This window comes from Onthophagus taurus, chromosome 6, assembly GCF_036711975.1.
Source record: "Onthophagus taurus isolate NC chromosome 6, IU_Otau_3.0, whole genome shotgun sequence".
Taxonomy (NCBI): domain Eukaryota; kingdom Metazoa; phylum Arthropoda; class Insecta; order Coleoptera; family Scarabaeidae; genus Onthophagus; species Onthophagus taurus.
The window spans coordinates 16,414,404-16,433,272 of record NC_091971.1 but is presented as its reverse complement, the minus strand read 5'-3'; the positions used below and the strand labels follow the sequence as shown (position 1 = coordinate 16,433,272).

At 32.6% G+C, this 18,869-nt stretch overlaps 1 protein-coding gene across 1 annotated transcript in view; it reads right to left on the bottom strand.

The window, feature by feature from the left end:
- Positions 1-17,328, bottom strand: part of LOC111423726 (T-box transcription factor TBX20-like) — a 72,335-nt gene extending 55,007 nt beyond the window's left edge. The window contains exon 1 of the mRNA XM_023057045.2: positions 17,081-17,328. Coding sequence (XP_022912813.1) covers positions 17,081-17,240 — 160 coding nt within the window. The 5' untranslated portion in view covers positions 17,241-17,328. The remainder of the gene's footprint in view (positions 1-17,080) is intronic.
- Positions 17,329-18,869: the final 1,541 nt, after the last annotated feature.

Genomic DNA, 18,869 nt, shown 5'->3' with positions numbered 1-18,869 from the left:
AAGGGGCGGAGGAGGTGGATGAGAGGACGTGACTGTAATGGTCTTTTTTGTTGTGTATTAGATTTGAGATGTAATTAAGACGTAGTGAGCCGAGATCGACTCGTCGTAATATGTTACGCGACTCAATTCGATTAATTTTCAAGTAAAAACGACAATTTGCCAATCGACGAATATTAGCTACTGTATTTTATTTGATGAGAACGACAATTGTACAATTATCTTTAGAAAGTCGTCATAATAATTTTTTAAAATATTAACACACATATTATCAAGACAACTTTTTAAAAAATTGAATAAACTATCTATTGTAAGAAACTGAATCTTGGTGGAATAAGATGGTTTTAAGAACAATATTTCATTTATTCAAATCTCTAGTCTTAAAAAGCAACAATTCGTGCAAATCTAATCTTCTGTGCAACTAATTTAAAACTTGTGCCAAAGAAGTATTAATTTACGCAGGATATGCTTGTGCTAATTCTCTGTTTCTTAGCAAGAGGAGATTTAAAAACACAAAACTTTCGGTAACGTTCGCCTGAGATAAAGGAACAAGACTTTGGAGCAATAGTAAGGTTCATCAAGGACCTAGATTTGCACTAAACCTTTGGAAGGCTAAAATTACCATAGATCTTATAGAAAATCTATAATAGATCATAGATCTTAACATTTGCTGAAAATAACAAAACAGTCAATAAACATAGGATAACTAAACACTTGTAGAAGTTTCAAAGGAAAATATCGAAAACTAGTTGTTTCCATGTTTGCTATCATAAATTGAATTATCAACATTTGGAAAATACACTATCTATCAATAAGTATTTGCACAAACTTGCAAACACCGACATCTGCGGTCTAGATGTCTCTCACACATAAAGCCGTTTAATATAGTGTAAGCTGTATTGGCTTTATGCGCAAGATGCCACGCAATGTAGAGTTATCTGATTTTTAGAAAGGTGTAATCGTCGGGTATCACAGAAATAGCCAATCCTTAAGGAAGATATCTGATTGTGAGTTGAATTACTCAACGTCGATAATAACCTATGTTATTCAGAAGTGGAAGGTGAGTGTTTCGATGAGTATTATTCGTAAGGAAGCACATCTGCTTGGTTTTATAATAGTGTCGCCGCTCATAACCCTTTGATCACCATGTCTAACCGAGCTGCTCGATTAATGTATTGAAAAACACGTCGACCGTACATCAGTAGAAAAAGGTTAGAATTTTCTGCCTTATTGCCTATTATCAAATTTCTGCTTGGCAGCAGAACAATCTTCTGCTCGAATGCATTGTGCCAACACTAAAGTTCGCTACCTATCATATTGCCTGATCCACCACGATTGGTACGGTGGCAATGGGATTATCTGAATGGATTGGCAAAAAAATCCTATCAAAAATCTTTGAGACGACTTAACCCACAACAATCGTCCAAAATATCTTCTCCAAGTCAAGTAAAAGAAAATGCTAGGAGCCAACGTAAAAGACTTGTCGAAAGCATGCCAAGGAGGTTTGAGGCTTTAACAAGTACTGAATAAAATAAAGTCTCTGTTACATATGTCATGTATTTATTGGTAGATAGCCAAAATTCTTCGCACAATTATAATTTCCTTTGCTTTTCTAGAAGACCAAACGTCTTCTATCTTCCATAATATGATTACTAAATCAGGATCTTCATTCTCGTTTATGTTATTCACCAAATTGGCCTTTCTATCTTTTCGTGTATTACCCAATGCTTTCTTCTCCATTGTTACCAGCACGTCTGCGTTTTTGACATATATGGAATTATTATTGTTAAACGCAGAATTCTGTTTTTGAACGATTCCAGTTTTTCACGTGGTTGTTAAGGAGTTTTTCATACTTCGAAGCTTAATATTTATGTTTTTCGGGTATTCATTCCAATTCTTCAACATCTGCTGCACCAATTTAACATATTAACAGCGTTATGGCCGGAAGATCATGTATTAATATACTATACATATAGTATTTTTAGTAAAGTTTATCTTCAATCTTCACCTGGAAACACATTTCCAGGAAAGGAAGCTGTTGTTATCAAATTTCCATCCAGGTTGCCATAATCTTTATCAGTACGCCATCTTACCAGGCGAAGTTGTAGGACTTTTTAACAAATTTTTCCAACACAATTTCTTATATTGGCAAAAATATCATGGAAGGAAAACCGGATTTATCAGTGATGAAGTTTCCCGAGAAGTTCAAAAACACCAATAGTAAGGTTGCTATTATTAACAGGTTCTGCATATCTATATGAGTTAATTACTGTGGGACTTATTCAAAAAATAAAAGAAGAGATACCATCTTTTTTTATTTCAACACACGGCATGCCGCAAGTTCATGAACCTGTTTATAGCTACATTAAATGATAATAAATGACAAAGCGAAAAATGTGTCATCTTTATGTCAACGATGAAGGAGAGATAAATTTGACTACAAGTGAGCTGGAATGAAACAAAAAGAGCATGGCAACATAACTATACACTTTGACACCTCGAAAACATTTCAGAATAGTTATAAAAGAAGGTGAAATTAAGTTAATTTGCCAGAAGCACCTGAAATTTGTTAAGTTTTGCATCAACTACCATGATGTGGTGAAAGAATTGAATTGTTTGATTAAATTTATATGTAATGTTACATTGTTAAAGTCATAAAAAAATCATTTCAAAATTTGTATGGAAATTTTATGAATTGTCAATACAATATTCTGCTTTTCAATAACAATATTGGTTTGGAAAATCGTTTTTAATAAATAATTTTAAAGTTATTAATAATGAAAATAAATTTCAGAAATATGTAGCCTATCAATGACGTTGTATAGATAACATCCAGGTATTTTGGTAACAGAAAATACCAACTTCAACCCTTCATATCATAGAAAAAAGAAGTATTGGCAATTTTAACATTTTATGTTTGTAGAATTTCAGACTTCTGTGAAACTCCATCATACAACTCACAAATTTCAGAAGATTATAGCAAATCAAGATTTGAATCAATTAGTTGCATCACATCGATGTTCTTTTTAGGTCAACATTTCTACATAGCTGTTTTAAATTCTTCGGTTCCTTTCTTTCTTTGATTTAGCAATAAGAAATTCTCAAAACAACAAAATTTGCCTGCATTGTAGAAGTAGAAAATTGATATTCTTAACTTTTGATTCAAATAATCATCATAATATATTCTTGTATTTAAACAATAAACCGTTAACTCAGTAATATAGACTTACGATCCGTCAATTTCGATGACTCACCGACCGAATTAACACTCCTTCGGGCGCACCTGAATTTACACGATCGGTTTTAAACCAATAAATAACAAACCAGCAACGGTTTGATCCGCTGAAGTTCGGCTCTCATCATCGTCGCTCGCAAAACACAATCCAGATCCGCCAAAGAACAAATTTCCTGGCATCGAGAACACACCGCGTTTATAAACTGTTAGATTTTCGCGGGTAAACACACACAACTTTACCAAATTCAAAACGAATTTACGTCTTACACAAATTTATTTTCGGTTGTACTATTTTCTTGTAGATTTCACATGAATCGATTGAATCATTCTTGTCAGTTCTAAAAAGTCATTGTTTTTGTTACACCTCTGGTCGGCTGTTTTGTTTTAGAAAAGGTTCTTTTATAAGCGATGTAACTCACCAATCGCTGTAAATCTTTTTGTAATCTATTACCGGACGTAAATAGATACTTTTCTAACGACTAACCTTTTAAGTGATTGGTTAATGAGTTTGTATTTGTTTGCATAGTTCTAACTTTAGATATCAAAGTTTAATTAACGGATTCAAAATTGAGATTTTATCTAAGAAATATTATCCGAAATGGCTTAAATTAGGCAAAACTAATGGTAGGTTAGTTGTTTTAGAAAAAAGGTAGCGATTATACCGTAATAACTAGGCGTTTTATGATTATGGACATGTATGGCCACATCCACATCCACATGCATTAGTCGCTTCGGTGAGCGGTCGTTCTTCTTTGTTGGCGAGTTTTTTAACGAATTTTACGTTGATACTATCTCCACGGAGGAAATTAACGGTGGAATTGAGATTTTTATCAAGAATATAAACAAGAGGAAGAAATAAATACTTAAATTTCAATATGAAAAGGGTTGTTGAAAATCTTTCACATTCATTTTCTAAGTAATTGATCATCATACAGGTTTAGAACCATTTTCATCATCAATTAGATCTTAAGATACGATTATTTATCTTAATGAAGATAAATTCCGTAACACTTAAAAGTAACAAATATGAAGAGTTGGATTCAATAAATCATAACAACCAAGATTATATAAATTGAAAAATTATTTATGGCACAATAAATAATACTGAAATGTTTCTTATTTTATTGCGATATCTCATTTATTTTAATAACTATAAATCAAGAACAGTAGTTCTGGGTTAATTGTTATTCAGCGATAGATTGTTGTATATTTTTATTGAACTAAAACTACAACTAACTCTAGACTTAGAACTAGAAACATTCGGGTTTAGCCGTACGTCTCTTAAGACGGCTAAACCCGAATGATTTTAGTTCTTGGTCTAGTGTTAGTTCTAATGTTAGTGTTTTTAGTTGATATTCAGCGTATATTTTTCATTGAAATAAAACTAGAACTAACAGTAGAGCTAGAACTAAAAAGTTTTTTAGAAAATTATTTATTAAAAACAGAAAGTGATTTTGCAAACCAATTTTGTTATTGAAAAGCAGATAACGTTATTGATAATTCATAAAATTTCCATACAAACTTTGATATGATTTTTTTATGACTTTAACAATGTAACATTACATACAAATTTAATCAAACAATTCAGTTCTTTCATCACACTATGGTAGTTGATGCAAAACATAACAAATTTCAGATGCTTCTGGCAAATTAACTTAATTTCATTTTCTTTTATATCTATTCTGAGATGTCTTGGAGGTCTCGAAGTGTACAGTTATGTTGCCATGATGCGATTGAAAATCGCTACAAGTCCAATTGTATCGAAAACACAAAAAATAGTGTATAGGTCAAGCTGCTCTTCTGGTCCTCTTTTTGATTCATTCCAGCTCATTTGTAGTCAAATTTATCTCTCCTTCATCGTTGACATAAAGATGACACATTTTTCGCCTTGTCATTTACTATCATTTAATGTAGCTATAAACACGTTCATGAACTTGGGGTATACCGTGTGTTGAAATAAAAACAGATAGTATCTCTTCTTTTATTTTTTGAATAGGTTCCACAGTAATTAACTCATATAGATATGCAGAACCAGTTAATAATAGCAACCTTACTATTGGTGTTTGGGAAACTTCATCACTGGTAAATCCGTTTTCCTTCAATGATATTTTTGCCAATATAAGAAATTGTGTTGGAAAAATTTGTTAAAAAGTCCTACAACTTCGCCTGGTAAGATGGCGTACTGATAAAGATGATGGCAACCTGGACGGAAATTTGATAACATCAACAGCTTCCTTTCGTGGAAAGGTGTTTCCAGGTGAAGATTGAAGATAAACTTTACTAAAAATACTATATGTATAGTATATTAATACATGATATTCCGGCCATAACGCGGTTAATATGCTAAATTGGTACAGCAGATATTGAAGAATTGGAATGAATACCCAAAAAACATAAATATTAAGGTTTAATGTATGAAAAACTCCTTAACATGCACGTGAAAAGTTGGAATCGTTCAGAAACAGAATTCTGCATTTAACAATAATAACTCCATATTATGTCAGAAACGCAGACGTGCTGGTAACAATGGAGAAGAAAGCATTGGGTAATACACGAAAAGATAGAAAGGCCAATTTGGTGAATAACATAAACGAGAATGAAGATCCTGATTTAGTAATCATATTGTGGAAGATAGAAGACGTTTGGTCTTCTAGAAAAGCAAAGGAAATTATAATTGTGCGAAGAATTTAGGCTATCTACCAATAAATACATGACATATGTAATTATATTCAGTACTTGTTACAGTCTCTATGTGCGGCTGTTACAGGCTCAAACCTTTTTGCCATGCTCTGCGACGTCACCTCTACTAACAACAGGTTAATTCCTACTATATTTTTAAATTGGCAACGAAGCATAAGATACAGAATCTGAGAAGATAATCAAAAAATGGAAATATATTAGCAATCTGTACAAAGTACCAATAAACTTAAAGGTCTGAATACCATTATTGTTTTGTTGTCTTTCACTTGGTCCAAAGGTTCAACTTCACTGCCGCGTCAAAAAGTGAAATTACACTTTATCATCTGAAGCTCTGTGGAATTCTTTCGAATTCCTGCTATGAAATTTTCTGGAAAGGTGCAAATTCAAGAAAGAAACTTTAACATAATGGCTCTTGGTAGTTTGTCAGACTTATCATACTACTGTTATACTTGGTGGGACACTACACGAATCAAACTAACCTGAAACACCATTATGGAGTAAAATCTCCAAAAATAGTTGTATGCAGAGAGTATTTTATGGTTGGCTAGGTATGACAAATTTATTGAACGCGAACATTAAGTTGTCATCATCAAAGGTTGAGTCTTCGTTATCTTCAATATTCTGTCAGAGTGCAAAATGATATTTCTTGTAGATGGTATTCACACTGATCAAAGAATGTCACTTGAAAAGATGAGGTTAGTACGGACATAAGATAGATAACAAATTTCTGTTTGGTCAACATCATTTTCCAGCACACCTTTAAACAAACACGGCCGTTTTCGATCGGTCGCCTACGGCTAGCATTTTTTTAATGTAACGTCAAAAAATGGCACTTGAAAATGTAAACTTAGAACGTCATTTTCCAGCATAACTTCAAACTAGCACGGCCGTTTTCACAGACATCGGCCGCCCCCGGCCAACGAGGGCACTAAATAAAACTAATACCGAAATACCGGTATTTTGCCATCAATACCGGTTTTTAATACCGGACTAAAATTGTCCGGGATCCCGGTTTTCGGGATGCCGGGATCCCGGTATTGCAAGGTCTAGTTGGCTACTAGCATTTTCTTTTACTTGACTTGAAGAAGATATTTTGGACGATTGTTGTGGCTTAAGTCATCTCACAGATTTTCGATAGGTTTTTTTTGATCTGGGTTCCTCGCAAGCCAATCTATTCAGATAATCCCATTGCCACCGTACCAATCGATGGTGGATCAGGCAATATGATAGGTAGCGAACTTTAGTGTTCATTCGTGCATTCGAGCAGAAGGTTGTTCTGCCGCCAAGCAGAATTTTCATAACTGGCAACAAAGCAGAAAATTCTAACCTGTTTCCACTGATCTACGGTCGACGTGTTTTTCAGAACATTAATCGAGCAGCTCGGTTAGATATGGTGATCAAAGGCTTATGAGCGGCGGTACTATTATTAAAATCAAGCAGAAGTGGTTCTTTACGAATAACATTCATCGAAACACTCACCTTCCACTTTTAAATAAGATAGGTTATTGTCGACTTTGAGTAATTCAAGTTTTAGGTCTAGTGTTAGTTCTAATATCAGTGTTAGTTCTTGTTTTAGCTATTATTCAGTGCTAGATCGTATATTTTTCATTGAAATAAAACTAGAACTAACAATAGACCTAGAACTAGAAACATTCGGGTTTAGCCGTACGTCTTTTAAGACTGCTAACCCCGAATGATTCTAGTTCTTGGTCTAGTGTTATTTCTAATATCAGTGTTAGTTCTTGTTTTAGCTATTATTCAGTGCTAGATTGTTGTATATTTTTCATTCAAATAAAACTAGAACTAACAATAGACCTAGAACTAGAAACATTCGGGTTTAGCCGAACGTCTCTTAAGACGGCTAACCCCGAATGATTCTAGTTCTTGGTCTAGTGTTAGTTCTAATATCAATGTTAGTTCTTGTTTTAGCTATTATTCAGCGCTAGATTGTATACTTTTCATTGAAATAAAACTAGAACTAACAATAGACCTAGAACTAGAAACATTCGGGTTTAGCCGTACGTCTCTTAAGACGGCTAACCCCGAATGTTTCTAGTTCTAGGTCTAGTGTTAGTTCTTGTTTTAGTTGTTATTCAGTGTTAGATTGTTGTATATTCTTTATTGATTAACACTAGAAATAACTTATACAGAACTCAACGATGTCTATAGCTGTATATGAATGTGTGTGTTAAAATTTCTTTTTGTTATAACGGACACTCCATTCCCCGTATAAATCCGTTATATCGAGATTTCACTATAACATAATTTTTGAATTTGATTTATATTTATCAACTAATCTAAGTAGTATCCATTTTGAAATTTGAATTGAGAAACGAGTAATGTTCCACATTCTAACGTTCACTTTAGAATGGCTCTCAATTCAGTTGGCATTATTGCTTTCGCCTCACCGTCGCCGCTGTCTGAACCGTGTAGATATGTAGTAATGACCCTATTATGTCGTGGCACGTCACAAGAAAAACGAACGTTCAATCATGTAACCCACTCGTTTGCTCTGTTTAATTCTATTCCATTTCCAGGACTCACCCCTTATAGTAAAACATTATGATAATTTTGCTTCTTAGTCCTCGCGATATCAATCGAACCACACACGATATTTATATTAACTAGTACTTGAAATTGAAGCGGTATTATTATTCTTATTACCCATTTGTTTCCCATTTATCCTACTTTCAACGACAATCATCTTTATGTTAAAAGGAACGAATAGAAAACCTATAAAATATGTAATGTAATGCAAAGTACTTGAAAAGAATTAATATTGTTTTCGATTAACGAAAAATAATTTGTTTTTTTTTTAATTTTTGTCCAATACAATCTATTTCAAACAAAATTATAGTTTGTAACAAATACGATAGGGGGAAGGGTTGTAGCATGCGATTTTAACATTAGCGCCGCCATGAATCCCTAATCCCCAAGTATTGAGTGCCAATGGGTACCCCATAGAAATTACGACATTAGTTTCGGAAATGTTTTGTTGCGCGCTACCATTATTCCTTTTTTGTGTTTACGTTAATTTGTTTTTATTAAGATTTATGATAGCTCTAATAACAATTTATAAAGATGGGATTAAATTCTGGTTAAATAAAACTAGTCGTAATAAATCCGTAGCGTTGACAATGAGTTAAGTTATGTTATTTGAACGAGTAGTAAATTACGGGAAAATAGGCAAACGCTGTCTAACGCCGTAATTAGCGTCAATAATAGCGACAATTCGAGTATTAACGATAACCGATATATGGGAAATTAATTATGGAAATTCCACTTTCCCGCACTTATACCTGACAATTTACATAAATAATACATAGATTAACGTTAACGCTTTAATTGTATGCAGTAAACCGAGGCGAGATTTCTCTATTTTTATACTATAAAGAAATTGAGATTTAAAAAATCGGAAATTAACAAACAACAAATCGATATTAATCTCGAATATTTTTCCATTCCAAAAACGAGGTAAAATGAACTGGATTAGAGGAAACGATCGATTTTGTATTAGTTCATAATCCTGCGGCGAATCGTCAAATTGAACCGATCAGGAGGTATTTGCTGAGCGGACGGGTCGACCGTTTATCTCCATTGCCAAATTCGACGCCAAGCGACGCGACCAGAGCACAAATTCGGCGCTAATTAAATTTTCGACGTTATCCTGATGGATTTACAATAGTAATGAAACTGGTTTAAAACAGTTATTTTCAAAAAAATACAATAAATAACAAAGACGAAAATAGTGTTAATGAGATAGCTTGAATTGTAAAAGATGAATGAAGAACTTTTTAAGAATATATCAAATTTTTTTAACATTTGCTTTCGCTCAAATTACCAGAAAATGGGTAATGATGTAACTGCGATTAGCAAATTTCAGGAGACCAAAGACTGTTTCTTATCAATGAAGTAGAAAGCTAAGCGCTGCTAAATACTGTTGAATAAGTCAAATATAATGGTGATGTCAGTATATGCAGAATCAATGTGGCAGTTATCAACAACCCAGTGGAAGTTAGAGTACTCGAAATAACCACATGCGCAAATTGCAGATTGATCAACAAACATGGTGCCAACGGCATCCAATCAAACATTTCAGAATGATTTAAAGTATTCAATCCAAAACACCACTAGAACATTAACATTAAGATTTTACTTATTGGCTTTTTGTAGTAAAAGACTTATTAAATATTAGACAAATACAATCTCTAACCAAAATCAACTAATATTACAAATTACTTCTGACGATAAAGAAATATCTGACGAATATGTTATCAATACAACAGATCATGTGAGTAGAAATGAGTTAAAAGTGAGAAAGTAATCCGTTATAGTTGCAGACTACAATTTGAAGTATAAATTATTAACATCTCTCCACCTACCAAGTCTTTAAAAAGCATAAACAAAATACAAAGAATTTTTTTCTATTTAATAGAATTGGCTTCATGGAACTAATATGGAAAATATTTGATGCAATACCATTTAATCATCTCACATTTCCTTAATCAGATTTCCATTTTAGACCAAATCGTGGTTGCTCATGGAACCGGTCCAATCCAAATGATGTAACTTTTTAATCCATCTTTTGCCAAATTTGTATTGGTTTTGTATTGCTGATATTCCCAAAACGATACATTAATGGCTGTGGTTAAGAATGAGGACTATGATTTGAATGATTGTAGCTGCATTTCACATATTTCACGTATAGCAGGAACTTGGAAGCTTGATGTCCTGCTTGAGATAGTGGAATAATATCATTGAAGTTGTCAGGACTCATTTACAACTGTTAGACAACTACAAAGTTAATTTGCTAAGGAGCAAAATATTTTTCTTCGCCAATATAAACATGACAGAATAAGCCAAGATTTATAAATTGCTCGCTGAAAAATATAGCTGCTAATCGTTGCAACAACCAAGAGTACTTTTCATGACTTTGTTTGACTTGTTAACCGACATATCTCTCAAAAACGGGAAAAAGCACCATCGGGTCTTTTGGCATGAACCAAACATTTAGCCAATATTGACGTCATCATATCATACAGTCACATACACGCTTTAACCTTCACGCAACATATTCTGCAGAATTCCAGCGCATTGCCCTCAGCTTCTTCTAGTGGAACTGACTCCGTCCCCGTTGTTGTACATCTAGCGATTTAGCACATGTCTCTTAGAGTACAACCACGTCTCTACCCCAGTATCTCCTCTAATTCTAAACTGTTTCTCAAACTCTCCAAGAAAACAAAAATTACTTCGGTCATCACTGATAGTTTCGTCACCTTCCTGCACCTATTCAAAATATTTAAGGACACCTGGCTGTCCAGAATGCCAAAGCGGTCTATGCTGGGGTCTTCGGCTTCCTTGAGCCGAACTATACTGTCGGTGAACCTACTACAACATAGTTCCCATATCTGCAACATAGCGTTCTTTACCCAGAACACTCAGGATTTGATAGGTAATGATCTCCCAGTTGCCCAGATTGCTATCGCCTTGTTTTGCCCACCGGTAATCATTGATGGAATCAGAAAACCGAAGTTATCTGCCACACATACTATAAAGCTACAATACATATTGATTACATTTGGTCATAGTCTCGTATATAATAATAGGTGTACCGCAAATAAGTAACATTGACTTAAGTATGATAACCTCTCATAGTAGACCATAATAATTGCAAAATATACGCAGCTTCTCCATTACAGTTCTCAAGCTTAACAGCTTTACCCGCACTTATTTGATTTTTTTCATTGACATTCAGAGCATTAAGCGTTAACTTTTTGCATTAACACTCCATTATAAAATGAAGGTGATGCAGAAACTTCGATGTTGGTTTACATAAATCTAAAGCAAATGGATATTTTGAGATTGTTCTTCAACTGCTGCCACAACCACCAATACAAAGCCAGAAGTTACATTGTAGAATAATAGATTCCTGCTAAAAATCAAATAGAGAAGTATTCATTTCACAGTGTTTATACGAGGTCTGCTTCTAATGTTCTTCATTCATTTATTAAAATTTAGTTAAAATTTATGTAGATAAAAATCTTTCCTCTGATAAAATCTTTTTCCGTGCCATTATTAAAAATTATTAAACAAATATTTTCAAGCATTTTAAACTTACTACTGGTGTAATTGCAAATAAATTACTTTGATATTGAACTTACATTTACTCTATTTGCATTTCATTTCTATTCACATGCTTGATAATTTAAACATTAATAGATAACAATCAAAAAACTTTTTATATCACTTCTTAATCACGTGTAACAAGGTTAAACTGCAACAACAACAAAATGCGGTGCATGTAACGTATATACTTTAGTTTTCACAATTATATGTATGTTCTTTTTGTTAATTTTTCATAAATACATCCCAAGAAAGCAGCTACCAAAATCAATTTCAGATAAAATATGAATAGAGGTGGCTGCGAATCCTTTTATAGCAATACAGGTTTATCTGCACATAAGTGTAAAGATAATAGATTGTGGTAGATAGTTCTTTCCAATATTCACTGTAGAGATGATTACACACAAGTAAAGGTATAAGTCCAACTTGAAATTATTACTGCGTTATCTTGTCCAAAGGTTCCTACCAACTATAATAAGTAGTAATGGTGGAAATAAATTTAACCAAATGAAGCCAGTGTATGTAACAGCAAAAGTTCTTACTTTTGATGGCATCGCATTTTTATTTTTGCTTTGAATGCAGCTGTTATAAATTTATTTATATCAGTGCCATATAAAATGCCATTTATTTAAAGCCAAAGTTTCTTGAACATTTAGGTTTCAATGAAGTTTTATCCGTTATTGTTGTATTTTTTGTCAATGAAACTTTTCGGGTTAATGTTAAACTTCGTTATCAAAAGTTAGATTTTATTCCATAAAATTTTATGAATTGGATTTAAACTTCTAATGAAGTTTTTTAGAGTTACTTATATAATTCGATGAAGTCTTATTAAACTAACATTGTTATTCTTGTTAGGAATTGAGGTTAAAATTGAAGTTAACATTGAAGTTGGTGTGGTTGATATTAATTTTTCGACTTGTCATGAAGTGAGATTGAAATCATCTAAGTTTTTATGGTTTAAATGAAGTTTTCTGATACAATACAAAGTTTTGAAGAAGTTTTATGAAGTATGATTGAAATTAGTGAAGTTTCTGTGGTTGAATTTAACTTTTTGGTTACACTATAAAGCTTTGATGAAATTTTATAAAATAAACATACAACTATCGATTAAAACTTAAAGATTCATCAAGGTTACTTAAATTTAGTTAGGTTTTAATGAAGCTTTTAAGTTTCTGTCAAACTATTTGTTAAAATTTAAGGCTATAAGGAATTTGACTGGTTTCATTGAATTTTCTTTGGTGGATTTTAAGTTTTCGATGAAAATCAACATTCAGATGAAGTTCATAAATTATTTATTTGTTATTATTTAGGAATAAATTCAAATAATTTATTAATAAAAGGATTACTCGAAATTGATGTTTAATTTTGGACATAATGGCATTTTATGAAGTAGAGTCATTGAAGTTGCTGTGTATAAAATAAAGAGTTTTCATAAAACTTCACAAAACTATTAATTAAAATACTAATTCGTTGAAGTTTCTTGAATTTGATTAGGTTCAATGAAGTTTTTTCAGTTATTGCTAAATAATTTGTTAAAAATTAACGTTATAATGAAGTTTCAAAAAGTGGATTTGCTTTAATTGAATATTCATTCATTGGTGGATTTTAAATTGGCGATAAAAATTAATGTTGAGATACAGCTTTTCAGAAGGATTACCTGAAATAGATACATACATGTTTTTTGAATTTAATTAGGTTTCAACGTGATCAAAATTTAGATTTAAATACATGAAGAAGTTTTATGAAATGCATTTAATTTGATTCCTAATGTTCAGGTTTGGTTTGAAATTTTGATGAAGTTTCTGAATGAACTTTATTTCCCTAATTAGGAATTGAGGTTAAAATGACTTTTCATGAAGTGGGATTGGTGTCATTGAAGTTTCTGTAGTTGATATTAATTTTTCGGCCACGGTATGAAGTTTTGATGAAGTTTCATAAAATAAATACAAATTATTGATTAAAACGTGAAGATTCGTTGAAATTTCTTGAACTTGGCTTGCTTTCAATGAAGTTTTTTCAGTTACTGTTAAATTTTCTGTTAGAAATTAACGTTCTAATGAAGTTTCTTAATGCGAATTTAGTTACATAAACTTTTCTTTAATGGATTTTAAATTATCGATGAAAATCACATTCCAAATGAAGTTCTTAAATCATTTATTTATTATTATTTGGGATTAAACTTAATTGTTTCATTGTCTTTCTGAAATTAGTTGAAGTTGATGTTTAATTTAATAAAATTAATATTTCAAAGAGTTTGATTCCTAAAGTTGGGTTGGGTTTGAAATTTTGATGAAGTTTCTCGGATTTAGTTAAGATTTGATGAAGCTTTTTATACTAACTTTATTCCCCTTGTTACAAATTGAGGTTAAAGTGACTTTTCATGAATTGGGATTCGCGTCATTGAAGTTTCTGTAGTTGATATTAATTTTTCGGCTACAGTATGAAGTTTTGATGAAGTGGATTTTAAATCGACGAAAATCACATTCCAAATGAAGTTTTTAAATCATTTATTTATTATGATTTGGGATTAAACTTGGAGTTGATGTTCAATTTAATAAAATTTATATTTATTTAAAGAGTTTTTCAAAGTTTGGTGAAGTTTCTTGGATTTACTTATGATTTAATGAAGTTTTTCTAAACTAACTTTATTGCTCTTTTTACGAATTGAGGTTAAAGTAACATTCCATGAATTTTGATTAATGTCATTGAAGTTTTTGAGGTTGACATAAATTTTTCGGCTACAGTATGAAGTTTTGATGAAGTGTCGTAATATAAAAACAAATTATTGATTATAACTTGAAGACTCGTTGAAGTTTCTTGAAATTGGCTTGGTTTCAATGAAGTTTTTGCAGTTACTGTTAAACATTTTGAGGGTAACAATGAATATTTCATTGATATTTCTTGTATGTGGTTAGGTTTCAGTGAAATTTAATTGGGTTAATATTAAACTTTATGGATTGCATTAAATTTGACTAGAATTAAAATTTTAATGAAGTTTCTTCAATTTTATTGGCTTAAATTTCGTCGAAAAAATTTTTATACATATTAAATTGATATAATTGATTGCCATGTTGACAATTTAATTCCCGATGAAGTTTTTAAATCATTTATTTATTATTATTTGGGATTAAACTTAATTGTTTCATTGTTTTTCTGAAATTACTTGAAGTTGATGTTCAATTTAATAAAACTTATATTTCCAAGAGTTTGATTCCTAAAGTTGGGTTGTGTTTGAAATTTTGATGAAGTTTCTCGGATTTAGTTAAGATTTGATGAAGCTTTTTAAACTAACTTTATTCCCCTTGTTACGAATTGAGGTTAAAGTGACTTTGCATTCGTGTCATTGAAGTTTCTGTAGTTGGTATTAATTTTTCGGCTACGGTATGAAGTTTTGATGAAGTTTCATGAAATAAATGCAAATTGTTGATTAAAACTTGAAGATTCGTTGAGGTTTTTTGAACTTGGCTTGGTTTCAACGAAGTTTTTTCAGTTACTGTTAAATTTTCTGTCAGAAATTAACGTTCTAGTGAAGTTTCTTAATGCGAATTTAGATACATAAACTTTTCTTTAATGGATTTTAAATTATCGATGAAAATTACATTCCAAATGAAGTTTTTAAACCATTTATTTATTATTATTTTGGGATTAAACTTAATTATTTCATTGTTTTTCTGAAATTAGTTGAAGTTGATGTTCAATTTAATAAAATTAATATTTCAAAGAGTTTTTCAAAGTTTGGTGAAGTTTCTTGGATTTACTTATGATTTAATAAAGTGTTTTATACTAACTTTATTGCTGTTGTTACAAATTGAGGTTAAAGCAACATTTCATGAAATGGGATTGGTGTCATTGAAGTTTCTGAGGTTGATATTAATTTTTCGACTACGGTATGAAGTTTTGATGAAGTGTCGTAATATAAATACAAATTATTGATTAAAATTTGAAGACTTGTTGAAGTTTCTTGAAATTGGCTTGGTTTTAATGAAGTTTTTGCAGTTGAAGTTTTGAGGGTAACAATGAATATTTCATTGATATTTCTTGTATATGGTTGGGTTTCAGTGAAATTTAATTGGGTTAATATTAAACTTTATGGATTGCATTAAATTTGACTAAAATTAAAATTTTAAGTTTCTTCAATTTTAATTCTTTAAACTTCATCGATAAAGTTTTTATATACAGCCATATATACATACTAAATTGATATAATTGATTGCCATGTTGACAATTTAATTTCAAAATCGAATGAAATTAAAATATATAAATGTTTAGAATATCCAACTTTCAATTTTAATCATTTCTGCACTCGTGCTAATACAGACAGTTTTTGCATATCAATAGATTCAAAGTTATTTCTTCGCGAGGCTCATCTTTCTCTTTGATGACACCCCTAGAATAGAAGTCCAATGGTGTTTGATTCACATACCCTTAAACCAATTACAATTATGTTGGTCTACAAGAATATTGAAGTATGTTATTGCCACCAACAAATTAATTCTATATCTATTTGGGTAACACAGGATTGTTTTGAAACTGAACTATTTGATTCTGATAATCATTAGGATATAAATGTTAAACAGAATGATATAAGTTAACCCACATCCATATTATTTGCAACTTCGATTAAATTTACCATCGCTTTACATTCTTCTGGATATTTTGATGATGGTAAATTATTAGCACTCTCAATCTGACCTGATTACACTCTTTCATAACCATTTACAATCTCTCATCAATAAATAAAATGTGCCCACCACATTTTATGATAAATAATGCTGATTAAGGGAATATTTGTAAACAAACCTAAATGAAAATTGCCAAAAAAATTGCATACAAGAAGTAATAAGGTGTTCTAAATGTATTGAAGTTCTGGCATAACCGAATATATCTTGAGCACATTATGTCAAACATGAACAAAGGAATTTCTATTATGATGATAGACTTTTTGTTTTAATGCAAAAAAAAAATGTTAATTAGAATGAATATTGCAGACCAAAAATAGAACAAAAATGTTTAACATTTACATACCTAATGGTGACATGGCATCCGGCGGTTCGCGATCACCACAACGGGATTTGGCTCTCCCATGTCTTGACATAATAGCGGCAATACTAAAGTCTGTGGCACAAGGTCTCATCGTGCAATTGTCCTCCATCACCTGATGCAGGTCGCCATCGCAATCAATCATCGGCCCACCAACAACAAAGAAAACCTCACGAAAACCACCGAAAATAATGTTGAAAAAAAAAGTGAAAATAAAAGTCCCGTTCCGAAATCGCGGCGCTCGTTCGTTCCGAATCGGGAGAAAAGACGTCGAGACGTCCGCGCGCTCTCAGGCCATCTGTCGGACGGCGTCTGAAGCGCCCCCTTAGAATACGTGTAGTAGGGCTGATCCTTCGGGTCACCTGCGACCGCCCGCGACGCGCGAACGGCGAACAGAAGCGAGATGTTTTGACAGAGTGAATATTTAGAATCTTTCGGCTCGCATTTAACAAGATTAGTATGATACAACGCGGCCGCATACGAGATTGGTCGTCCCACCGCGTGGGGGCGTGCACCGGCGACCGCCCCAACGCTAATTGATTCCTGCTGAACCGCCGCCGTCGCCGTCACCGCGCGTCGCGACGTTATTACAAGAAATGCTGCCGGCAACTACGATTCTCTGCCATTTTTTCGACGGTTCGCGCGTCTCCCACTTTCCGATGACAGCGACGCCGCTTTACCTTCTCCACTTCCCCCCTTTTCCCCCCTACAAAGACAACACAATTTCCACGCCCATTTCTCACTTAGTTATTCGCGCAACCAAAAACAACGCAATTAAGTCTTTTGTTTTTAATTTTTGTTTCGCATGTCTTTTTTTTTATTTTTGTTTTCACTTCAATTTATATATAAATATATTTATATTTTTGTTTCCTTTTACTTTCTTCTTTAAACTGTTCGACATACGGTTGAAATCGGTATACGTTTACTGAAATCTTCGTCGTCGGGATCTTGTTGTTCAGGAAAAACGAGGGGGAAAACGGGGAGCGTCGGACGCCACGCCTCCTGGCGGAGTCGAACGCAACGACCTATTACCACGGCCGTTCGGCTCCACTCGGAGCTCGGGGGATCCCTCTACCTGGGTTTGGAAGGAAGGATAGAACGAGAGAGACCCCTTATTTTTAATTTTATTGCCTTCCCCCGGTTCCCTTCGTCTCCGACGATTTTTATTCGGAGCGTGTAATAAAATGGACACGTTTTTCTTCCGATTCTACTACCCTCCGGTGGCCAATTGCGGGATTGCGAAAAGTGTGATTTCGTTCACCGACCTCTTTTTCTCAGGTTAATTAGGATTTTTTGTTACTTCTCAAAATTACGATATAAAACAAGCTACAAAAAAAACGACCACTACAAAAAAGCTCGAAAAAGCGTTATCGACGTTCAGATGAAGTTCATAAATTATTTATTTCTTATTATTTAGGAATAAATTCAAATAATTTATTAACTCGAAATTGATATTTAATTTAGGAAGCAATAATTAATATTTTGGTGACGTTTCTTGGATATTGTGACATTATCGTTGTTGTATTTTTAATCCATGAAGTTTTTTAAACTAATTTTAGGAACTGAGGTAAAAATGACGTTTTATGAAGTGGAGTCATTGAAGTTGCTTTGTATAGAACAAGCTGTGTTCCTCGGAACACCGGTGTTCCGCAGACAGTCGGTAAATGTTCCGCGAAAAAGTGTGAGACTGAGATTCAGCTGTAAAAATGATAAACCATGTAAAGTCAAGACCGTTACAGTCCAAATTATTTAAAATTGTATGTGTTGAAATAGG